This window comes from Drosophila obscura, unplaced genomic scaffold (assembly GCF_018151105.1).
Source record: "Drosophila obscura isolate BZ-5 IFL unplaced genomic scaffold, ASM1815110v1 contig_4, whole genome shotgun sequence".
In the NCBI taxonomy this organism is placed as follows: Eukaryota; Metazoa; Arthropoda; class Insecta; order Diptera; family Drosophilidae; genus Drosophila; species Drosophila obscura.
In genome coordinates, this window is record NW_024542828.1 from 9,768,743 (window position 1) to 9,792,178 (window position 23,436).

The 23,436-nt window shown below is 48.4% G+C and overlaps 9 protein-coding genes across 9 annotated transcripts; 5 read left to right on the top strand and 4 right to left on the bottom strand.

The window, feature by feature from the left end:
- The first annotated feature begins 103 nt into the window (after positions 1-103).
- Positions 104-932, top strand: LOC111070295 (probable ribosome biogenesis protein RLP24). The gene is made up of 2 exons (XM_022360746.2): positions 104-265; positions 364-932. The coding sequence occupies exons 1-2, from the start codon at positions 185-187 to the stop codon at positions 859-861; spliced, it is 579 nt and encodes a 192-aa protein (XP_022216438.1). The 5' UTR covers positions 104-184; the 3' UTR covers positions 862-932.
- LOC111070296 (D-aminoacyl-tRNA deacylase) lies at positions 902-1,703 on the bottom strand. The gene is made up of 4 exons (XM_022360748.2): positions 1,591-1,703; positions 1,441-1,531; positions 1,147-1,379; positions 902-1,082 (listed from the first exon to the last, which is right to left on the bottom strand). Exons 1-4 carry the CDS (start codon positions 1,631-1,633, stop codon positions 973-975), a joined length of 477 nt encoding a protein of 158 aa, XP_022216440.1. The 5' UTR covers positions 1,634-1,703; the 3' UTR covers positions 902-972.
- Positions 1,704-1,795: 92 nt separating this feature from the next.
- LOC111070288 (neither inactivation nor afterpotential protein G) lies at positions 1,796-3,969 on the top strand. Its single transcript, XM_022360738.2, has 5 exons — positions 1,796-1,905; positions 1,965-2,099; positions 2,156-3,426; positions 3,487-3,698; positions 3,759-3,969. The coding sequence occupies exons 1-5, from the start codon at positions 1,887-1,889 to the stop codon at positions 3,910-3,912; spliced, it is 1,791 nt and encodes a 596-aa protein (XP_022216430.2). The 5' UTR covers positions 1,796-1,886; the 3' UTR covers positions 3,913-3,969.
- An 871-nt stretch (positions 3,970-4,840) lies between these two features.
- On the top strand, positions 4,841-7,189 carry LOC111070289 (sodium-coupled monocarboxylate transporter 1). The gene is made up of 8 exons (XM_022360740.2): positions 4,841-5,209; positions 5,282-5,347; positions 5,406-5,680; positions 5,749-5,998; positions 6,062-6,442; positions 6,504-6,703; positions 6,773-6,956; positions 7,040-7,189. The coding sequence occupies exons 1-8, from the start codon at positions 4,850-4,852 to the stop codon at positions 7,100-7,102; spliced, it is 1,779 nt and encodes a 592-aa protein (XP_022216432.1). The 5' UTR covers positions 4,841-4,849; the 3' UTR covers positions 7,103-7,189.
- Positions 7,190-7,208: 19 nt separating this feature from the next.
- LOC111070284 (importin-9) lies at positions 7,209-10,762 on the bottom strand. Its single transcript, XM_022360733.2, has 4 exons — positions 10,518-10,762; positions 9,771-10,424; positions 8,730-9,700; positions 7,209-8,670 (listed from the first exon to the last, which is right to left on the bottom strand). Exons 1-4 carry the CDS (start codon positions 10,654-10,656, stop codon positions 7,330-7,332), a joined length of 3,105 nt encoding a protein of 1,034 aa, XP_022216425.1. The 5' UTR covers positions 10,657-10,762; the 3' UTR covers positions 7,209-7,329.
- LOC111070287 (ATP-dependent DNA helicase 2 subunit 1) lies at positions 10,707-13,165 on the top strand. The gene is made up of 2 exons (XM_022360737.2): positions 10,707-11,540; positions 11,784-13,165. Exons 1-2 carry the CDS (start codon positions 10,871-10,873, stop codon positions 13,031-13,033), a joined length of 1,920 nt encoding a protein of 639 aa, XP_022216429.2. The 5' UTR covers positions 10,707-10,870; the 3' UTR covers positions 13,034-13,165.
- Positions 13,166-13,717: 552 nt separating this feature from the next.
- On the top strand, positions 13,718-14,784 carry LOC111070181 (prefoldin subunit 3). Its single transcript, XM_022360547.2, has 3 exons — positions 13,718-13,893; positions 14,009-14,403; positions 14,476-14,784. The coding sequence occupies exons 1-3, from the start codon at positions 13,807-13,809 to the stop codon at positions 14,579-14,581; spliced, it is 588 nt and encodes a 195-aa protein (XP_022216239.1). The 5' UTR covers positions 13,718-13,806; the 3' UTR covers positions 14,582-14,784.
- LOC111070183 lies at positions 14,481-15,275 on the bottom strand. Its single transcript, XM_022360549.2, has 2 exons — positions 15,130-15,275; positions 14,481-15,070 (listed from the first exon to the last, which is right to left on the bottom strand). The coding sequence occupies exons 1-2, from the start codon at positions 15,189-15,191 to the stop codon at positions 14,830-14,832; spliced, it is 303 nt and encodes a 100-aa protein (XP_022216241.2). The 5' UTR covers positions 15,192-15,275; the 3' UTR covers positions 14,481-14,829.
- Positions 15,276-15,340: 65 nt separating this feature from the next.
- LOC111070182 (39S ribosomal protein L40, mitochondrial) lies at positions 15,341-16,218 on the bottom strand. Its single transcript, XM_041594930.1, has 3 exons — positions 16,107-16,218; positions 15,810-16,053; positions 15,341-15,752 (listed from the first exon to the last, which is right to left on the bottom strand). Exons 1-3 carry the CDS (start codon positions 16,130-16,132, stop codon positions 15,438-15,440), a joined length of 585 nt encoding a protein of 194 aa, XP_041450864.1. The 5' UTR covers positions 16,133-16,218; the 3' UTR covers positions 15,341-15,437.
- Between the last annotated feature and the right edge of the window lie 7,218 nt (positions 16,219-23,436).

Sequence of the window (23,436 nt, forward strand, 5' to 3'; positions counted from 1 at the left end):
TTGATGAATATGATTTTCCGTGGTATATTTACGGTATATTTTGGAAATGCGAAGGTATATTTGGGTATATTCTTGAGCGTCAGACGGCATATTTCATCAATAAATACGCGGTCACACTCTTCTTCAGCTGCACACGTGCTAGTACTGCGCTTTGTTTTTCGCAAATTTGTTTTAATTTGTGAAAATGCGCATCGAAACGTGTTACTTTTGCTCCAGCAAAATATATCCCGGCCATGGGGTAGATTTCGTACGAAATGATTGCAAGGTGAGGCCCAGTTCGATGCGTTTTTCGACTATTGCGCAGCCATGTTTGTATACACATGAAACCTGACATTTTCTCTGTTTGTGTTGGCGCTGGTGTAGATCTTCAAGTTCTGTCGTGGAAAATGCCACAAGGCCTTCAAGCGCAAGAAGAACCCACGCAAGGTAGGCTGGACTAAGGCACATCGCAAGACAGCTGGCAAGGAACTGGCCATCGATCCCAGTTTTGAGTTCGAGAAGCGTCGCAATGTGCCCGTCAAATACAGCCGCGAGACCTGGCAGAAGGCCCTGGAAGCCATCAAGAAGGTTACCGAGATCAAGCAGCGTCGCCAGGATCACTTTGTCATGGAGCGTCTGCGCAAGGGCCGTGAGATTGAGATCCAGATGGATGTCAAGAATGTGCAACGTAACATGTCACTGATTCGTTCGCCCGCCGCCGGCCTCAAGGAGCGCCGTGCCAAGGAAGAGGCCGAGGAGGCGGCTCTCATGGACGAGGACGATCTGCCCGAAGAGAAGATCACCTATGTGGACGCGCGCGAGTTGGAGAAGCGTCTCGAGGAGGGAATGGGCATAGACGATTTGGAAATGTTAGAAGCCTAAGGACTTGTACACTGATTTAGATTTAAGCTGCTAACGAGAATATAGTTAACGAAAACCCCGTGGCACATAAATGGTAGCTCTTGTGTATATTTTGGTCAAATGCTTCGTGCTTCACTTGTCCACGCAGTCGTCCGGCTGCTTCCTGTCGGGCGATTCCAGGTTGATCGTCACGGGGCCGTCGTTTTCTATTTGCACTTGCATGTTCGCCCCGAATTTGCCATCTGCAGATAAATGAATTGGGGAAATGTGAGTCAGGGTAAGACCATACTGGGAGAGATTCTAGACCTTTAATTTTGCAGGTGTCGTACGACTGCTTGAGGCGGTCCAGAAAATGTTTGTACAGCTTCTGGGCGTCGTCTCCTTTCATAGCCGCCGAAAAATCTGGCTTGTTGCCTTTCAGTCGGTGATACAGTGTAAACTGTGAGATGCAGAGAATCTCCAGCTGCAGGTCCTTCGCCGACTTCTGCCACCGCTTGCCCTCGTCCTCGAACAGCCGCAGGGCGAGTATCTTGCGCACCCTGATGGGGCAATAATGAAAGTGTATTCAAACAATGGTATCCAATCCGGGGAATTACCTACATATACTCCACGTCTGTGGCTGTGTCATCAGCCTTAATTCCAATCAACACGCACAGTCCCGGCCCGATGGCGGAGACCAGCTCATCCAGCACTGGGGAAAGACAAATGTGAGCGCACCCAAAAGATGGAAATCACTGCCGCAATAAATACCCGTAACCTTTGCGGCTCTCACTCTCTGTATAACGGCCCGCATGGTTCGCTTTTTGTTTGTTATTTTTATGGGATTTTGGTCCGTTCCGGTGCCTACCTAGCCAGTGCTATAAAGTGGGACAAAGCTATCGTCGAACCGATAGCCGATGCCCTCGCTGACTTCAATTCAAATTTGCCGCCCGTCCCATTCCCCAAAGTGAGAACTCGCGGTAATTGGATTAGACCAAACGCTGATGTCAGTCAGTTGTTTCCTCCGCTAAACTAGTTGAATTTCATCATCCACAGCGAACAACAGCATGGGGCAGCATACCCAAAGTAATTGCCAAAAATAAAAGCAAAAAAAAAAATTGATTTTAACCAGATTCCCGTTGCAGAGATCCTGCTACTTGGGAGCATCGTGATAGGCCTCCTCTCCGGATTAGCCATGCTGGTCGGCAGCTTGCTGAAGGAGTCGATACCGAATGTTTTGGCGCCAGAGGAACGACAGTTTGCGTTTGACTACGTGATTGGTGAGTGGATTACAGTCGTTGCCCCGGGTGTTATGTTTTGATTGCTTTTCCGCCAGTTGGGGCTGGAACTGGAGGCAGTACGCTCACCTCGCTGCTGGCCAAGCACAGCAATGGCAGCGTTCTCCTCATTGAAGCCGGCAGCGCCTTTGGACTGCTCAGCCGGATTCCGCTGCTGACCACCTTCCAGCAGAAGGGCATCAACGACTGGTCATTCCTCTCAGTGCCCCAGATGCACTCCTCCAGGGGTCTCATCGACCAGCGGCAGTGTCTGCCGCGGGGCAAGGGCCTCGGGGGATCTGCCAACCTGAACTACATGCTCCACTTTGACGGACATGGCCCGGACTTTGACGCCTGGCACCAGCTGCACAACCTGAGCGACTGGAGCTGGGCGCACATGCGCCCCTTCATGGCGGCCGCCACAGCCAAGCCCTGCGACATGTTCGAAATACCCAGTGGCTACTCGAAGCTTACGGAGGCTCTCGACGATGCCCAGCGCCAGTTCACGCACAAGCCTTGGGTGTTCCGTCGCTCGCGCTATAACATCAGGAACGGACTCCGCCACTCGGTGGTGCAGCAGTTCCTGCAGCCCGTGCTGCAGAATCGCAATCTCCGGCTGCTTCCCGAGGCGCTGGTCAAGCGCATACAGCTCTCGTCCAGCCCCACTCTTCGTGCCAGCTCCGTTCTGGTGGGCTTGAAGGATGCCGAAAACAAGGAGCTGGAATTCAGCATCGAGGTGCGACGCGAGCTGATCCTTTGCGCCGGGGCCTTCCAGACACCGCAGCTCCTCCAGGCCTCTGGCATTGGTAACGGCTCAACGCTGGCTAAGCTGAGGATTCCTGTGCTGCACAACTCCCCACTGGTGGGTCGCAATCTGCACGACCACTTGAATTTGCCGCTCTTCGTCTCGATGGGTGTGACCGGGCCGAGCCTCAACCAGCGCACGCTCCTCAGTCCAACGAGCGTGCTCAACTTCCTCAGCTCGGGCACGGGTCCTTTCGGCAACTTTGGAGTGCTGGGCCATGTGGCCAGCCACGAGGAGCCCTCGCCCTTTGGCATCGCCTTCTTTGGGGCGGGGGCGATAGACGAGGCTGCGCTCATGTCCATTTCCAATTTCAAAGCAGCCGCCTTTCGGGCGCTCTTTCCACGGTACCACAATGCCTCGCAGGAGGGATTCGTGGTGATTTCCAGCTGCCTGCAGCCAAAGTCCAGGGGCTCGGTGGGACTCCTCAACAAGCACATGCGCAGGAATCCCCTGATCGATCCGAACTATCTCAGCCACGACGATGATGTGGCCTGCACCATGGCCTCCATACGAAGTGCTGTAAAGGCGAGTAATGACTATTGAAGTGAACATTCTAATGGAATAACAGAGAATTGTGTACGGCAGATGGTCACCTCATCCTCGTTTGCCCAGCTGCGACCCTTCATACACTGGCCAAAGCTGCAGGAGTGCTCCAACTTTGGGCCCTTTGAGCGGGATTTCCTCGAGCACCAGCCCTCGGATGTGTATCTGGAGTGTCTAATGCGTCACATTGGCCTGAGCTCGCACCATCCAGGTGGCAGCTGTGCCCTGGGCACTGTGCTGGACTCGCAACTCAGGTGGGTCTCCACTCTCTGGAGTGTCTCGTCTCTCTCTCTCTAGTGATGTCCCCTTTGCAGATTTCGGGGTGTGCCCAATATTCGAGTGGTGGATGCCAGCGTGCTGCCTCGTCCCGTTTCGGGGAATCCCAATACGGTCATCGCCGCCATTGCTATGCGTGCCGCATCCTGGATACTGAAGAGCGAGCTGCAAGAGGGCACCCAATCAAAGTAATCAAAGAGAATGTAAGGCGAAAGAGTATTAAAGTTATCAAACGATTCGCATTGCCATTGTTCTCGCTGATCTTGCACTTGATCTTCCTCTACTCTGCTCGGCTCTGGCGCTGCCCTGGCTCGCTGCCAGTTGGGCCATTTAATGAATGACTATAAAATGGATGCTCCGCGTGCGCCACGCTCAGTTCTTGTGCAACGCGGTGGCAATGACCAGACAAACGTAGAGCGTAGCGTAGTCATATTTCCTATTTCCGTTTTCCGATTCCCGAAAGTGGCAATAATTCCGAAAGTGTTTCGCTATGACGTTGAAGGTCGATGCCAGCGTGGCTCGTCGTCATCTCTGATTTTGGCCGTGCATTAAGTGGGTCCTGTGTGGGTGCTTTTTCTTCAAGATCAGTTCTTCAGAGTAGATTAATCTGTGACATAATTGTTTACAAGGCGAATCGCTGTACGTCATTGTGGGATCTCTGGGAGATCTTAATTCGTGAAGATTATGCCAATTCGCGGTGTCTGCTGGGAGCACTGTTTGATGTTGATGTTGACTATTCCCGGAATCACAGCGCTTGTTTCTAGGGTCGGCGGGTCCATGATTCAACTGGAGACAGAAGTGTCGTAATTCTGCCTGCTACTCGGCACATGTGCGCCACGGATTTTGGTGTGGGTGCTGCTGCTGCTGCTGCTGGTGGTGCTGCTGTGGGGCTATGTCTGTGACTGTGCCTGTGCCTGTGTCCAAAAACTAAATTGCTCGACAATTGATAATTGAGCGAAATTGAATTGAATCACAGCCAGAGGAGCCAGCCCGTGTGTGCATTAGATGGGCTTGAGCTTAGTTAATCGGAGACAGACCTAGGCGTTGGACATACAATATCCTGCTCTACTCCTCTCCTCCTCTCATCCTTTTTCCTCGTTAGTTAGCAAAGCGCGCAACCCAAAACAAAATGCACAACATTGAGCAGATCCTGGCGGAGCTGCAGCGGTTCTCGTGGCCCGACTATGCGGCATTTGTGGCCATGTTCCTGCTATGCATCTGCATTGGCATCTACTTTGGGTTCATGAACAAGTCCGTTTCGGAGGCGGACTACATGCTTGGCGGCCGCAAGATGCTGGTGATTCCCATCGCCTTCTCCCTGGTGGCCAGCTTCATATCGGGCATTACGCTGCTGGGACTGCCCACCGAGGTGTATTCCTACGGCGTGCAGTATCTCTACGTGGCCTGCGGCGTCGTTGGCATGGGCATTGTGATGGGCGTGTTCTATCTGCCGGTATTCCACGATCTCAACATAACATCCACCTACGAGGCAAGGATACACACACACACACACACACACAGAGAGAGAGAATGAATCTTTTATGAATCTTTATCCTTGCAGTATCTGGAAGTTCGTTTCGATCGTAGGCTGCGCCTGTACGGCGCCATTATGTTTGCGGTTATGAATGTGAGTATGTGCGTTGCATTCCGTTTGAAAGGTTGCCGTTGAATGCCAATCCAAACAGGTCGCCTATCTGCCCATCGTGATATATGTGCCGGCGCTGGCCTTCAACCAGGTGACTGGCATCGGTGTGCACACGATCACGCCGATTGTGTGCCTCATTTGTGTGTTCTATACGAGCCTCGGCGGGCTCAAGGCGGTGGTCTGGACGGACGTGGTGCAGGCTGTCTCCATGCTGGGAGCCCTCTGCCTGGTGGCCATCAAGGGTAGCCTTGACATTGGCGGCGTGAGCGTTGTCCTGGAGCGTGCCTGGAACTCTGATCGCCTGGAGGGGCCCGAGTAAGTGGAGGATTGACATTGACTGCTGCAAACACTAATCTCAATCTCACTCCACTTTTGTGCTGCAGCCTCAGCATAGATCCCACAGTCCGTCACACGTTCTGGTGCCTGTTCTTCGGAGGAATCGTGTACTGGACACAGACGAATGCCGTCTCCCAGAACATGATCCAGAGATACCTCGCACTGCCCACACTCGCGGACGCTCGCAAGGCGTTGTGCATCTTCTGCGTGGGCGTCCTCATCCTGATGGCCCTGTGCGGCTACAATGGACTGCTCATCTATGCCACCTACCAGAACTGTGACCCGCTCACCACCAAGGCAAGATCAGCCCTACTCCCCCCTCCTGGGTGCACACTTGCTAGTCTCCGATCTCCTTTACAGCTGGCCAAGGCTCGGGATCAGCTCCTGCCGCTGTTCGTGATGGACACGCTGGGCGAAATGCCCGGCATGACGGGCCTCTTCATAGCCGGCGTTTTCAGTGCTGCCCTGAGCTCGCTCTCCACCTGCCTCAACTCCATGTCGGCGGTGGTGCTGGAGGACTTTGTGAAGCCATACGTGAAGAAGCCGCTTTCCAGCTCGTCCACCAACTGGATCATGCGTCTGGTGGTCGTCGGTGTGGGTGCCCTGTGCGTCTGCCTGGTCTATGTGGTGGAGCACATGGGCACTGTCCTGCAGCTGACCATGAGCCTGGAGGCCATCACCAACGGCCCCCTGTTCGGCATCTTCACCATTGGCCTGTTTCTGCCTTGGATCAATGGGAATGTGAGTGGAGTGGAGTGCCCCCTGGCCCCAGGCTACGATAATTTCCAATTCTTTGCCACAGAGCGCACTTTTGGGCGGCATCATGGGCGTCATAGCCATGTCCTGGGTGAGCCTGAATGCCCAGTGGGCCATCGCCTCGGGTGCCATCAGCTACCACACGAAGCCGCTCAACATTGAGCAGTGCGACTACAGATTCAACCTCACCAGCACCACGACGAGTGCGGCCAACAGCAGCCTGCATCTGGCAGGATCGGCCACAGAGTAAGCCAAAGGGTCTCGGCCTCTCCCCCATTATATGCTGCTTCCATTCTAACTTCTTACTGCCCAAAGGGACATCTTTCCACTGTACCGCATCTCGTACATGTGGTACACGACCTTTGGCGCTTCCATCACCATTATTGTGGCACTGATCGCCTCTCTGGCGTTCGGCAGAAACAATCCAAACAAAGTGGATCCCGTACTGCTGACGCCCTGCATACGAAGGTTCTTCAGCTTTGGCTGCGACAAGCCCCTGGCAAGTAGCACACACCTCTTAGCCGCTGTGATTGATATTCATTCGAATGCTGAATGCCGTCTGTTGTTTTTGCTCTGCTTTAGGATGCCTACAAACCCGACATTCCACTACAGCGCAAGCTCCGCAACGATGAGGTGGCTCTCTGAAGTATAATACATCCTGGAGAACACCGCACGCAGCATCCAATTGTAGATAATCCATCATTAAACGAATTTTTTAACTATTCACCCGAACTCGTACTCGCGCTGGTGCTTGGCGTAGAAAAAATACAACTGTGTTTAATCAAAGGGATTAGGTAACAATATATAAATACGACTAACACAATGCTGCTCTGCGTACCCCGTGATGGATCCTCCTCTGTGCACAGCAGCGACTACTTCTGCTGCTGCTGCTGTTGCTGCTGCTGCTGCTCTTGCACCTTGTTGAGCAGAATGAGTCGCTCCGCCTCGCTGAGATGCTCGTAGAAGCTGGGAAAGTGTTCGTTTTGAGTGAAATTCGTGAGGAATTTTTGCAGATTCTCGGCTATGTCGCCCGTGTAGTTGGTCTCCTTGAGCAGCTCCTTCAGCAGCAGATCGTCCTCGGCATTATCGTGGTCACTTTCCACCACGTACAGGTCAGAGATGAAACGCGTTTTGGCCGAGCTGGCCGCCTCATCTTCGGGCTCGGCATCCTCCTCATCGCTTTCGGTGAGCGGCTCGTCCGTCTTGCTCTCCTGGAAGTGCTGGTACTCGGACATCAGCACCTTGAAGATCTTCACGAGAGCGGGAATCGTGGTCCACTTCTGATTGGCAGCGGTCACGGAGCGGGTGCGCCTGCGGGAATCGTTGGGGTCCTCCACCAGCTCCTTGTAGGTGATGCTCGTCAGGCGGTTGTCCTGCGTGGCCACGCCGTACTCGAACAGCTTGCAGAGGGCCATGGTGGTGACCTTGCGCTCGTACATGCCGAAGAAGGAGTTCTGGCGCGAGAGCCAGTTGGAGAGGACGAACTGCATGGCTGGCTCCCCGTTTGGCCCCGGCACAGTGGACAGAAAGTTGAGCACGGCGTCCATTTGGGTGAGGAAGAGATGGGCGAAGATCAGCACCAGATTCATAATCACCTTAAGGCACTCGAGGTTCTGCATCTTGCTGATCACAGCCTTCAGCAGCATGTCCACATTCGGGCCGAGCATGCTGCCCATTTTGGTGATGATCGTGATGACCAGCCGGCCGATCTGACCGGCAGCGGTCATCTCGCTGTTCATGGGATTGAGCAGGACAGTGGCCACCACCTGCATGATGCAGTTGACTCCCTCGCCGTTCTTGTAGCTGCATATCTGGCCGGGCGAGACGTTGATGAAGCTGCGCAGGCACTCCCCACCTGCCAGCATCACCGCGTGATCGTCCGTGTGCAGGAGGCAGTTCACGACGGCCGGAAAGGCCGTCTCCAGCAGTGCACAGCTCAGCGGTGGCTCCGTGTACTTCACAATCGTGTTGAGTACGTCCAGGGCAATGTCCTGCTTCTCAGAGTTGTGCTGCTCTGGCAGCCCCAGGATGCTCACGATTGTGGGAATGAACTTCTCCTGCAGCAGCACCAGGCACTGCTTTCGCTGGCAGAGCGCTCTGATTAGATCCTGCGCGTTCTCCAACACGTACGGATCCTCGGCATACTTGAGGAAGACGGCGATGGCCAGCGGAGTGATCTTGCCATTAGCGGCATAGGCAAAGTCCGCATCAAACTGCGAGAAAGCGGAAGAAATGGGATTAGGAATCCGCGATGGATGTGCGCTGGTCCTACCTGAACCATGACCGTCAGTGCCTCCATGAGCAGGGCCAGGACCGTGGCCTTGCAGCCCGAGACCAGAGCCATGATGCCATCAAAGAATCCCGGCAGCTTGGACACCAGCAGCGTGCGTTTCTCGCCCTCGGTCTTTTCGTTGGCCTGCAGGAAACCGGTCAGCGTGCGCACTGCACTAATCCTCAGGATGTGCGACTTCTCCGGCGACAGGCTGCACAGGGTGACGTCCAGGATCTCGGCCACCATCTGAGGATTGTACAGGTCTGACTTGGAGTAGGTGCTGAGGGTCCAGAGGGCGCGTCCCACCAGGTGGGGCGACTCCTGGTGCACCAGCAGATTCCGCACGATGGTCAGATAGTTGAGCAGATCGAACTTGGAGTCGCTCTCGAGAATGATGTCGCGAAAGCCGTGCACCGCGTCCATGCAGGCCTCCTGGATCTTCCACCAGTTGGGATTGTTGGCCGCCTTCTCCGCCTCGGCCACGCTGAAGTGCCTGCCCAGCGCCTCCTGCAGCGGCTGAATGGCCTTTGCTCCGAACTCGTCGTTGATGGCCAGCAGGACATCGCGGCCGCACATGCGCACCGTCAGCTCCACGCCGCCGTCATCCTCGTCGTCGACAAACTTCTCGGGGTCCTCCTGCCAGTCCTCCAGCTGCTCCTCGCTCAATTGGATGTACACGATCGTGATGTAGATGAGGTCCGCCAACACGTTTTTGATGCATCCCCGAAGCTTGGTGCAGGTGACGATGCAGTTGATGAACTCGAGGATCTGAATGATTAGGGTTTGGAAATTGGTCTGCTCGTCATCGTCCTCGCTGTCGCCGCTGGGCAGGGGATTGGGCTCGGTCTGGTTCACCGACACCTTCACATAGGACTCGGCTATCTGCGTGAGGAGCTGCCAGATGATGGGCAGTATGCGCTCCATGAACGGATTGATGTACTTCGAGCAATCGGTAACCACGTGCGTGAAGACTGCAACAGAAGGGAGGCAAGAGGATAATCGTAGGGGCTACGGACTGGGATACCACTCGGGGATGCTCACCCTTGATGATCTCGGAGCGTAGCAGGAAATTGGAGCCTGCCCCGCTGTTCATGCTCAGGTAGTGGAGCAGCTTGTCCATGAAGTTGTTGAGGATGGAGTTCATCATGGTGGCCTGCTCCTGTTTGTTGGTGATCAGCGCCGCAATGGACGTGAAGAGGGGCTTCAGGATGCGAATGGCCGAGACGCGCGTCTTAATCGAGTAGTTCTGCTCAGAGTCGAAGATGCGATACACCTCGGGTATGACCACGGGGCCCAGTTCCTTGATCTGCTCCACGTCGTAGCTGAAGTCCTGCAGAACCTGCATGGCCCCGTGTATGGAGTCCTCGTTGCCGCCCAAACACTTGACAATGATGTCGAACAGCTCCGACCAGCCGTGCGGATAGTCGGTGGAGGCTATGGTGGATATTGTGTGCGCCACAGAGGAGCGGATCTTGGAGTTGGGATCGTACAGCCCGTTGGGCAGTATGTTGCGAATGGTGCGCTTCGCCTGCTCGCTGGCCATGCAGCTGTTCGCCTTGTCGTTCTTCAGGCCCTCCGCGTTCACGTCCGTCCAGTGGTTCTCCACGTAGCGGGTCAGCATGACGATCGCTATCTGTCGCAGCGGCAGCTCATGCGACTGATTCATTATGATCTCGGACAGGTAGACGCCATACCCTGAAATGCCATATTCGGTCCACATGAGCACAGCACGAGGAAACCCAACCCCACCCCACCCAACCCAAGCCCTCTGCCCGCCAAATTACGCACCTTCCGTGTATTCCAGCTGCTTTATTCGCTTCTCCGCCTGCTGCAGCACATTGGTGTTCGCGCTGAGAAGGTTCTGCAGCTCCTCGATGATGGCCAGTTTGACCGAATCGCCGCAGTCGTTTTGAAATTGAAGCGACATTATATGCTATCACACGTTAATTACTAAATAATATCAATATTAATGCTCAAAAAAACATAAACCGGCGGCCTTCTACATGTGATATCTTCACTCGCTTCGCAGCACTGCTCAGACTGGGTTCACAAACACTGTTCCGCCTTCGATGACCGATAGCACATTTAGCTTCGATTAGTTCTTATCCCGCTTGTGAAATTCGCGGAATATTAAATTCAGGATGAGCACCTGGAATCCAGAGAACGATTTGGACTTGCTCTCCTCCGAGGATGAGGAGGACATTGCCATGAAGCGCGACTACCATGGGCGCGAGGCCATACTGTTCGTGGTGGACGCTAATCTCCAGACGGCCGGCATGGACCGCTTGAAGGGGGCACTGACCATCATACGCACGGCATTCATATCGGGAATGCTGGTCAACGACAAGGACCTGATAGGCCTGGTGTTTGCCAACACCAAGCACAGCCCGCTGCCGCTGGAGGCCTCCAGCGTGGAGACGATCGTTGTGCCCGAGAACTGTGCCGTGTTCCTGCCGCTGCGACAGCTGACCAAGCCCATTGTGGAGCATTATTTGGAGTTTTTGGGAACGGTGGAGGATCAGTTCGCCACCGAGTATGGCCTGGCGGAGCCAGACGGGCGTGGAAAATTCGATCTCATGATCAGGCTGTGCATCGAGCTGCTGGAGAAGTGTGGCAAAAAGTTGAACAACGCAAAGATTGTGTACGTGACGGATGTGGACACGCCGCATCTGCCCTCGAGCAACGAGTTCCAGGCGGCTCTGCAGAAGGCCATCGATCTGGAGGGCAAGGAGTTCGAGTTCCATGTCATACCAATGAACGACGACTTTGACTACGCGCCCTTTTACAAGGAGTTCATAACCCTGTCGCGAGGTGAGTGACTGCACCTCATACTGTCATGTCCCATGCGAAGTCTGTTCCCCTCATTGGCGTCCAGAGTTCGCCTTGGAGGTTTTAAGACTTCGCAGAGCAATCGGAGCACATCATTCACCCGCGTCCAAGTGAAGTTGAATTTGGACGTGGTTTTGGATCTGCTCACAAATCACAGCAACAGAATGCCCCTGTCCCCTGCCCCCGCCCTTACTGTCGGCTAACGATTCATTTATCTTCTTGCAGCCATCGAATTGGATGCGTTCGTTGAACCCGATGCCTCAATGCTGCGCGAGATGCTGGCGGATCGCAAACTGAAGCAGGACTTCTTGCGGCGCTGCCTGGGCCACTTCGCCTTCCACCTGGGCCCCAATCTGGCCATGTCGGTGCAGTACTACAACTACTTCCAGCGTCGCGCCCTTCCGCGCAAGGTGCAGATTATACGGCGCGACAACAGCGTGGTGAGCACCAAGCGGCAGATCATAGTGCGAAAGTACGACGAGGAGAAGAACGAAATTAAGCACGAGAAACAGATAAAGGCGAACGAGGGCTGGTACAAGTTCGATTTGGGCGCGAAACCGTTGACAATCTCCATGAATCGAATGGACTGGGTGCGCAACATGCACAAGCCCCACATGATGCTCCTGGGTTTCAAGCACCGCTCAGCCCTGCCCGAGGTTATCTACAGCAAGCCCTCGAACTTTATGTACCCCGACGATGAGAGTATCATCGGATCGAAGCGCTTGTTCCGGGGGCTGTGGGAGCGCTGCTTGCAGCGAGAGAAGATCATCCTGTGCCTGTTCATGTCCAAGCGCAAGTCGATTCCGCGCTATGTGGTTCTAGTGCCTGTTCAGGTGGAAAAATCAGAGTCGAAGTCTTATCGTTCGCAGCTCTGCGGGGATGGCTTCAAGATCGTCTATCTGCCGGAAGCGAAGCACATTCGCCACATCGACATGTGCGATTGGAACAACACTGCCAATTCGGGTAGCGATGAGCAGGTGGACTTCTTCCAGAAGATCATCAAGAGGCTCCGCGTAAACTATCAGCCAAACTTGATCAATGATCCCAGTCTGGACGAACTGCAGGCCAATTTGCTGGCCTTGTCCCTGGACATTACAACCGAAAGGAAGGGAATCGACGACTTACTGGATAAATCGGTGCAGGACACACGAATTGAGAAATATATGCCCGACTACGAGAGGCTCTTCGAAGTAGAGCAGATGCCGGCTAAGAAGCGACCGGCCAAATCCTCCGCGGATGGAGCCAGCTCTTCAAAGGTGCCTAAAATCGATGCGGAGCAACTCCAGAGCTACCAATATGTCGAGTATTTGATCGCGGAGGAGCGTCTATCCAGCTGCACAGTCGCCCAGCTGCAGAAGATTCTCGAAAAGCACTTTGGTGTGCAGTTGCCCAAGTCTTCGACCAAGGACAGAATGGTAAGGCGCATAGAGGCTTTGATTGCCGGCGCAGAAGCCAGGAGTTACGATGTAAATTGATGTTAAAATTAAAAGTATTAGTCATAAGTATTGCTAATTCATAAGAAGATTATGCTAACTGGGTTCCTTTTGTTGGTTGCTTTTGTTTTCTCTTGAATACCACCCCGTTAAATATGAATAAACTCATAAACATATATATAAGAATTTAAATTTTGCACTGTACAAATATCCATTATCATGGCGGAAACCGGGTTTAAAGCTGATTGATTTGACCTTTTTAGTTGGAAGCTTATTTTGTGAGCTATCCAACAAAGGGGAGTTCTGAATACTAGCCAGTCGTGGGGAAAATTGATTCATTAGTCGGATAAAATTATATGTTGAGGGCTGAGAGTCCCAGCTAGCTAGAAACATTAAACCGAACATCAAAATCAACGAATATGATTTCCGACCATGGACAGAGACCGATTAACCCATTTTTGACCAGGGGGGTTTTAAATATTCACACGAAAATTATGAAACTTGAAGAATTGTTTTGCAGTTCAGGTGAAAGTGATCGTGGTAATATTTTTTTTAGGTGAAGAGGAAGAAATGGAGCTACAAGGAGCCTGTAAAACAGTATTCTCTTCCGCGGTTAAAGTTGTTCACCTGTCCAAATAAAACGGTGTTAAGTGGGTTAAGTTCGTATTTTTCCTCGGTATATTTACGGTGTATTCCGAAAGTGACAAGGTATATTTCGGTATGTTTCTGAGTCAGACAGTATATTTTATCAGACAGCACGCACTCCTGCTGTAAATTTAATTGTAAATTGAAAGAATACAGAGCAGCGGAACAAGATGACTGGCATCATGGACTCGGTGGAAATGCCCAAATTGCCGGAAAACCAAAAGACCTTTGCCGGCATACCGGAGGCAGTATTCCTGGTGAGTGGGTGTATTCTAACCTAGCTCTTGGCTGGGGCTGCAGCCTATGACTTGACTGCACCTGCAGCTGCGATGGAAAATCTGAATTAATCCTTGCCTGGGTTGGTGTTCGCAGGAGGAGATCGATACGTTCATGACCCAGCCCGAGAACGAGAACTGCGAGAAGGTGCTGCAGCGTTTGGACGAGCAGCACGGCAAGTACCGATTTATGGCGTACAACCTCGAGGCGCGTCGCCGGAAGCTGAAATCGCAGATTCCCGACCTGGAGCGCTCGCTGGAGATGGTTAATGTGCTGCGGAAGGAGGACGAGGAGCGCGAGACACAATTCCTGCTCAGTGATCAGGTGTTCATCAAAACCTTGGTGCCGCCCACGAAAACAGTCTACCTCTGGCTCGGAGCCAGCGTGATGCTGGAGTATCCGCTGGACGAGGCCGAGACCTTGCTCAAGCAAAATGTCACATCAGCCGTGGGCAATCTCAAGTCGGTGGAGCATGACCAGGACTTTCTACGGTCAGTGGCAGATTCCCCTCTATTCGCAATGCCTAAATAACACTCGCTATCTTCTTGACTTTTATTTCGCAGTGATCAAATAACCACAACGGAGGTGAACATGGCGCGAGTGTACAACTGGGGCGTCAAAAAGAGGCAGGCCGCAGCTAAAACCACCGCCAGCAGTACGCCATCCTAAACCCAGGCACAAGTAAGACAAGTACACTGTGGCTATCCATCTACGTCTCACACCTCCACTATTTATGTCAAAACTTCACCAAAAAAAACCGGTCAATCCTTTGCATTGCGATCCCTGCTTGCTATCGGGAGCTGATTGCAGTCTCTCGCCTGCTTTATTCATGTTCTCCACAGATGATAATAATAAATCCGCCACACAACGCATCCAGTTATCTCGACACCAACAACCAACAATGAAGCTTGTGTTGCTCAGGACATCCAATAGTAGGGACACAGGTCCAATAAGCAGATGCCCGAGCTGGTGCAGCCCATGCACTTGTGGCAGCTGCACGTCAGTCCTGGCAGGCATTGGTCCTCCGCATTGTCTCTCGTGCAGTATTCCCCCAGCTGGAGGTGGCAGAAGTACCTTGTACTGTTGCCGCAGCGGATTCCAAAGGACGACGAGCAATTCGGCCTTGTGGCCGGACCCTGTTCGCTGCAGGGAGAACACCTGTCCAGATGTCTGTCTTTTATCTTGTATTTTTGTGGTTGGCCCTTCCCTCTACTTACATGCCTCCTTTTCTGGGCAACAGATAAAGCCAAATCAAGAGCCAACAGTATGCCTCGGACATGACCGGCAGCGAATCTGTTTACAGAGTACGGAAATTGTTAGGTACGCGGGAACTTGCCAGCCACCTAGTGCCGACTGAGGTAAACAAGCACCGTGCCGTGCGTGAAAAGTGCTGACTCTAGGAGCAGATAAAGGAAATGCTTTGGGTGATTAATTAACTATTCTTTGTATTTCTGATGTAAGCAACAATCTTTGACCTAACACCCTAATATGCACAGCACCCAGCCATGCCGGGACGGAATGGGACTCATTCCCACTTCATAGACTGGTGTATGTAGTCGCCATCAGGGCTCGCGTAGTTCTTGATGGCTGGGGTGGCAACGGGGCCCTTGAGCGATACAGGCAGCAGCTGCAGGTCAACTTCGATGGCTGCCTGATACAGCTCCTCGGACTCGCGGCGGAGCTCTTCCAGGGCCTTGTTCTGCGACTGCACCAGGCGGTCAATGATTTGGAAGTCGGCCACCCTCTCGTCGTGCTTGTAGCGGGCCCATTCCTTCTTCAGCAGGGCGCGCTCCTCCACTTCTGCGCTGCCCAGGGGCGTCAATTTTCGCTGCCGTTTGCTGCAATGGGAACAGGTTGTACCACCAGTGGATTCCAATCAACGGCGGGGCACTTACTCCTTTTCGTCGATGAGCTCCAGTGGCACCTCCAGCTCCTCCACCGGCTTCAGCTGGCGCGCATTCTTCTCGAGCCGGCGAATCTGCTTCTCAATCTTCTTTTTCCTGCGATCCTCCCTCTGCTTGACAACCTGCGGGTCCAGCTTCTTCTTTTTCTTCAGCGGTTCGGCACACAGCACAGGTGTTGTATGCAGGCAACGTGCCGCCACGGCTGTGCCGGCTGCGCCACCTCTCTGTAATCCTAATCTATGACAGAAAGAACCGTCAGTCAGGGGATGGGCTAGAGACTCTTCACTTACCTGGCAAAGGCGCTGAACAGCGACATTTTTCTAATAAAAACAAAAATAAATCTATCTTTTGCGTAATGTGTAAATTAGAGGTGCGCAATCATCGATATTAGTGTTCATCGAATTATCGATTGTCGATAGTGACATCCAGTGCAGGTTAACGTGTCGATTCAGAAAACTATCGAATGAGTGCTTGCTATATCATGGCCAGATCAGCGAAAGATATACTTTCGCAGGACTGCGATGATCAAAATATCGGCTACGATTTCCTCTTTTCAAGTGCCTATCGATTGGCATAGCTATAGCTCGGCCAAATAAGCCTTAATTTCCCATACATTCGCTGGACCGTTAGGATCCAGAAAGTCGCCGACTTTCCCAAAAAAATGACAATTCCACTTTGGCAATTACTATTTTTATACGATTTTAAAACTTTATTTTTAAAGATGAAAATAAACAATATAATATACTTTTATTGTGTGTTGTTTTTTTTTTTTGTATTTTTTCCTTAGTAAATTTTACATAATTTTCAATAAAATAAGTTTTGTTTTTTTTGTTTTCGATTAAAAATGTCATATTGTAGTTTTAGTGTTTTGTTCATTTCTCCATTCCCGTTACACATTTTTTTTAGTATTTTCGATTTTGTTTCGATCGCAATATAAATTTTTTATTTAATTATATTCGCTTACGATGTCTGTCCAAATACTGAAATTTACTCTTACACATTTTCGGTTTATCATATCATATATCATGTATCATGCTTTCTGCGTGGCGTGTGTTGTGACATTGTGATGTAATGTGTTGTGATGTGGTGGTGGAGTGGTGTGAATTGCTTCTTTTTTTTTTGCGCGAAATGTACAATTTTGTGCGATTTAGCTGTTGCTCGAAATTTGCTTGAATCAAAATTCAATTTGAATCTCATCATTTTGGGGGGCCAGAATGCATTTTTGAAGTTTCCAAAAGGGGGGTTTGTGGGGGTTGGGCGGTTGGTACACCAAACCAAAGTATACTCGTAGAACGGAAACGAAACCGAAACCGTAACCAAAACGTAGCTTACACATACACATATATCGCTATGGTTCATTTCGAAATGAGCTTAGTTAATCATATAAAGTTAGTATATCGTACTATCGCTAGTTGGTATACGCGACATAGTCATTGTTTTCGAAATGTTCTCTCGTATGTACGAGTATGCTTTTGCTTTTTGCTTTTGCTTTTGGTTTTTCATTTCAATATTGTGGTAAATAGTAATGTTTGAGTTTTGTGTGTCTGTGGGGCGGGGGGTGTTGTCTCCTATTGTTATTACATATACTTATAAATTTAAACTGTGTGTAGTGTGTGTGTGTGTGTGTGTGTGTGAAGTGACTCGAATTTCAATGCATCTTTCTTCTGTCTGTAGGAGGGAATGTCTTGTTGCACATGCTCCGAAAATATCCATGGCACCAGGCTCTGTTCCGTGGCTCTGTTCCTGGTCCATTAATTTCGCTTACTCATCGCACTCATCAAAGTTCAACTAAATGTGTGTTAAATCTGTTAACTTAGGGGAACTCAGGGGAAATCGTACATATATGCATTCGAGGGATTATTTTCATCTCCATTCTCTTACAATTCATCTCTCGGCTCTGGGCGGAGGGGAGGACTGGGTTTTGGCTTTCGGCTTTCTTGCCCCTCGAATCAGAGCCGCTTCTTCCACTCTTCTTCCACTTAGTTTACAATTACATTATAAAAGTTATCTCTTAAGTTGTTTGTACTATTGCTTGGAAATCATTCCGGTCTATTGTTGTATTTTAACTCAAAAGTATTCATTTTTCCTATTTTTGTTTTCACAAATTTTCTCTTTTAGTTTTTGCTTAATGGAACATAAATCAATTTCTAGGCTCGATTTGGGTTTTGTTGTTGTTGTAATTTTGAACGTTTGAACGTTTTGCATCCATCAACCGAAACGATGCAGCCAGCCCCTTTGCTCGGGGGCGATCTTGTATCAATCCTAAAGGTTGGCCGAAACTGTTTAATACGTTTGAAAAGTTGTAAGCAAAGAACCCTTTACACACCTCTACAGGATGTGTGTGTGTGTGTCTCTCTCTCTTTTTCTTTTGTTTTGTATTGTTTTGTTTTTATTTTTGTGTGTGGGTTTGTGTGTGTCTTTGTAATCGCAATCTTTTGGTTATACAATGTTTCAGCTCAAAGGAATTTACATACTTATATATACATAATGGTGTGTGTGTGTGTGTGTGTGTGTGTGTGTGTGCGTGTCTGTGTGTTACATAATTGACATCCCGTGGATGTCATTTTAAATTTTAAATTTTGCTAATTTTTACTAGTTCTTTCCCATCATGGACTAAAGAAACGATTACGACGTTTGTCAACTCAAAGATCTGTTGTGTGCGTGTGTGTATGTATCATCTGTGTGTGTTAGGGGTGGTAGGAAAGAGCACGAAAGTAGGAAACGTAGGTAGAGGTTTCCTTGCCTCCTCCGATTCCAGAAAGTCTTATAGTTTATTTTATATACGCGATCAATCATCATCATTAATCATCACTCTGCACGCAGAGCAGACGCACGCGTGTGACTGTGTGGTGTGTGTGTGTGTGTGTATCGAGTATACGTATCTGTGTGTGCCAGCCAGCACGCACACTTATGCATATCGCAATGCATCTCTGAATTTCTGCTTAAATGTTAGTACTCGCTCTCTATAATACCTAATTGCCGCCTCTTCAGTATGCCGTTCTCGTACTCGTACTCGTTCTTAGTTCTTCAGTTGCAATCATCTTTTTTTCTCTCTTAACTTTTGAGTGGAATGGAATACTTATGCTTCGCTCTATATCTAAATTAAATGTTGCATACTTTTATGCAAGTGTTCACTTCGCTTCGCTTCGCTTTGTGTGAGTGTTAATGTGTGTGTGTCTCAATGTGTGTGTGTGTGTGTGTATGTTAAATGAGCAACTCAGCGCTATAGTATGCGTATGTATGCTAAAAGGGGGATACATATGGGGGGTATATGCATATACTTTCTCTCATAAGTCCAAACCTTTGTTGCCGTTCACACAATGTTTCTTCTCTTCTCTAAATCATTAATTTCTCCATACATAAAGTGTGTGTGTGTATGTTTAATTTTATGTTAATTTCCATTCGTTTTACATACTATAACTAAATACATACATATTTATCGCTTACTTAGGTAGTCAATTACAACTTTTGCTAGGGATATTGGATAGGGGAGGATGTGATGGGATCAGATCTCTGATCTGTGGTTGCAGCTTTTGGCAGCGACATCTCCGGTACGGTGCGGTGCCCCCCCGTTCGGTTCGGATCGCTTGCATTGGGCGGATTGTGTGAGTCCAGGCCAGAGTGTGTGAGGCAGTTTTGGTATTTGCTTTGCTTTCCGGTCTATTTGGAGCCCTTTTCGCTTTCGCTTCTCATCGATATCTTCTTCGATTCGTCGCTTAGTTCTTTAAATTTGTTTATACTTTTTACACGTTTAATTTCTTTATACAATTTTTATTTATAATTTCCCCCCTCCGCGCTGCGCTGCTTTAGTTACATAAAAAATTAACAGTTTTTATTTTTTTATTAATTTTTTTTTGGTATTTTTGTTTTCGTTTTCCTTTTGTTTACTTTTCCTTTTTGGTTTCTTTTGTTTTTCATTGTTACTTGAAGGCACTTTAGATCGGACGTTGTGGCCCCATTTCAAAATTGCTTTTCACTTTGCTCAACTCGTTTATCACGTGGCTGGTTGCTGCTTCTGTTTGCTACTGTTGCTTCTGTATGTGGCATGCCGCTTGCTGCATGTTGCTCGTGTGCTATGGAGACGTGGTCGCAAAAAAACAAATTAACAACAAAAGCCTAATCGAAAGTTGTCGAAACTCTGCCGAAAGATGTCACCGAAATTCTGATTCGAAACTTGTCCTTTGCCTTGCTTTCTTTGCTTCTGCTTCTGTTTCTGCTTCTGCTTATGCTGTTGCTTCTTTCTCTCTTTCTCTCGTACTTACTGGATTGCTTGTATTGCCTTGAGTTCTATGGTGCGAAACGGTTCTGGATGTCCTGGAGGTGCCCGGCCAGCCCGGACCGATCTCCTGGCCCTGCCTGGCCGAGCATTTGGGTTTATTTTCGAGGCTTGAGAACTGTCAACGCTCTGGCCCCTCACACATTCACACGCTGGGATGGGCAAGTGTCCGAACCAAGGGATCGCCTTGGATCGATTGTCGGCCAAACTCAGGGAAGGGGATCAGGACTACACACATACATATACATATGTACGGGTATATATACTGATAGTGGTGGATACATAGCAAATTTTAAAACTAAACACTTGGGTAAATGGGCTAGGAGCCATCTAGTTCATTTTATAGTAATTTTTTTTACATACACATCTTATCTGAAAATCGGTCGTAGCCACACCAACACCTAACTTAAATAGTGTCTTCATTTCATTTCATTTCTTTGTTTTGTTTTACTTTGATTCTTTTTGGATTTTCGTATATCTAAACATTTACAGAGTTTTGTTTTGGGGGAACATAAAGTTACATAGGTTTTCCTTACTTTTCTAGAAAACCTTTGCTTCTGCTTCAGCTTCTGCTTCTGTCTGTTGTGGTTCTCTGTTCCGAACCGCAGTTGAGAATTTTGTTTAATTTCGTTTGCTTCGCTTCTTAGGTAATTTTGAAATCTGCTGCTGCAATGATTTTGAATTTTGTTTGGTTTTTGTTGCTTGTTGGGTTTCAATTTTTCATTTTCAGCTGGAGCCCGTACACTGGAGCATCCGCTGGAGTGTTTTTTTTTCCATGTTGACTTGTCTCGTTATTTATTTTCTAATTCTACTTCTGCTTCTGCATCTTTGTGTGCTGTGTTTTGAGCTTTACAATAATAGGCAGACTATCCACAAAACCCGAACTGAGGGAAACAAAAACTTGCTTTCTGCAGGTCTCCGGGCCCGAGTCTGATCTGAGTCGGATCGGATCGGATCAGATCGGTGCGGATGAAACTTAAGGTTAGATAAGGTTAACTACCAGGAGTTGTATCGAAAGTTGCAATTTCCCGCATAATTTTGCTCGTATTTTCTAAATGTACAATGTGTTTCTTTCGTATTAAATTTATTTAAATTTAAGTTTATGTTTTTTTTAGGTTTTTTTTCTTTTTCACGTTTTTCATTTTTGTTTCGTTTTTTCGTATTTTTCATTGATTTATTTACGTTCTTAAAGATAAGGCGCGAAGGTGCTTAAAATAAGCTTGTACTTTTTCTGATATTTTTCCAACACGTTTTCAAAATTTCTTTCAAAGTTTTGCCATTCCCCGTTCTGTTCTCCTGCTGTTCCGCCTGCTCGCACTGCTTCCTCGTCTACTGCTTGCTGCGGCAAGCACAGCTTGTTCTCTATCCTTCCTTCCTCTTACAATTTACGTTCTTACATACGAAATTTTTTTGTTCCAAAATTTAGTGATTTTGCTTATAATTTTTTGGATTTTGAATTCGTAATTTTTCCATTTTCCGCTTTTAATCCTAAAGTTTCTTTTTTTGCTCTAAAGTTTTTAGTTTTTTGTTTTGTTTTTGGTTTTGTTTTTTTTTGTAAATTTGTCCTGAACGTTTACACCGAGAGATAATTATCCAAACATGGCCGAGAGATTTTCAATTTTGTTCATTTCGTCATTTGTTGAAGTACTTCATTGATTTTTTGTTTCTTTTTCTTTTTTGGTTTTGTTGTGCTATCCTTTTTTTGTCCTGGGGTTTTCAAACGCGTTGTGTTGTGTGTGTTCACTAAAAAGTACAATTATCTTCTTCTCCTCAATGGGAAACAAGGAAATCAAATCGAATCGAAAGAAATCTGCAATTGTTCTCATAGTTCTCATAGAATGCTGCCTGTAAATTAAGTTAATTTCTCTTTTCTCTTGTTATTATTATTTTTTGTATTATTTTGCAAGTGGTCCGACGCTTCTTCTGCCACTTGAATCGAGCCTGCAGACCAGTTTTTTCTTTCCTATTTTTTCGACTCTAATTTTTTTACTTTAGTTTGCCAAAATGCTAAATGCTGAATTTGCTTTGTGTGTGTCCGAAACTTCAAATTTCCCCTTATACATATGTACAGTCTTTTCCCATCTATGCACATATGTATGTACTACTCGTATGCGCCTGTGTGGGTGTCAGTGTGTGCGTGTGTGTGTGTCAGTGTGTGTGTGTGTGTTATGTTTATATAGGAACATTACCGAAATACTTTTACATTTAATTTTTACACTTATACCTAAACTGGTTTCTTTTTTTTGGGGGTCTGCGAAGCTCGATTCGGGACGATGAGAAGCGTTATGCGGGGCCACTTGCAGCGCGTCTTTTTGGTCACATTTGGTTTTCTTTTCCCGAATTTTCATCTTTTTGGTTTTTTTTTTGGTTTGTCCGTCTGTGTGTGTGTGTTTTTTCCCTTTGGTTTTCTTATTCCGAAATTCACGCCAAAGTCTAGGCCGAGAGTTGGTTTTCTTCTTCATTTGTTTTTGTTTTTGCACATTTGCAAGTGTTTTCCCTATGTGTTTTATTTTTGTTTTGAGTTTTCAAAATGCAGCGCGTTGCTTTTGAGCCGAAAGTTCTGATTTTCTCATATATTTGTATATATGTCATACACATATCTACATATATATACGTATCTAAGCCGAAATATTCAAACGTTCTTCGAAATGCCCTACCACTCGAGCCAGCTGCTCCTAATCGAAATGTTTGTCTCCTTGTCTTAAGCTCCTCCATCTCTAATTCTACTCTGATTCTGATTTTGTTTCTGTTTCTGTCACTGAACTGGCTTGGGGGGAGGGGGGTTGAATTGGTTATCATTATGCTTAGAGGTGTGTATGTATGTATCCTTAATTTATCTTTATCTTGAACTGGACTCTGTGTATCTTGAAAACTATAAGTAAGCTGATTGATGCATCTGTGAACTGATCTTCATCTTCTGGTGTTGGTTGGTTTGTTGGTTAGTTGGTTGGTTGGTTGGTTGCTCTGTTGGTTGTTGATTGAACGGCATTGAGTACTGCATTTGGCGGATGATGAGTTCTATGTTATGTATCTTTTTCTGCGTATTTGTTGTATCTTTTGTATCTAGCTTAGTTGGTTTTTTAGTTAGTTCGGTCTGCGTCTGCGGTTTGATTTTCTTTCTCTTGTTCTCCTTTTACTTATTATCCTTCGTGTGTGGCTGACAAAATCAATTACGGCGGCTGCTAAACTATGATTATAAATTTGTAGTTGCTTCTCTTTGTTTTCTGTTTCTGTATTTTTTTTTTTACGATTAGTTTTCTTCATACTTTTGCTGACATTTTTTGTATCTGTGTGTTTCTCTGTGTGTCTCTCTGTGTGTGTGTGTGTGTGTGTGTGTGTGTCTG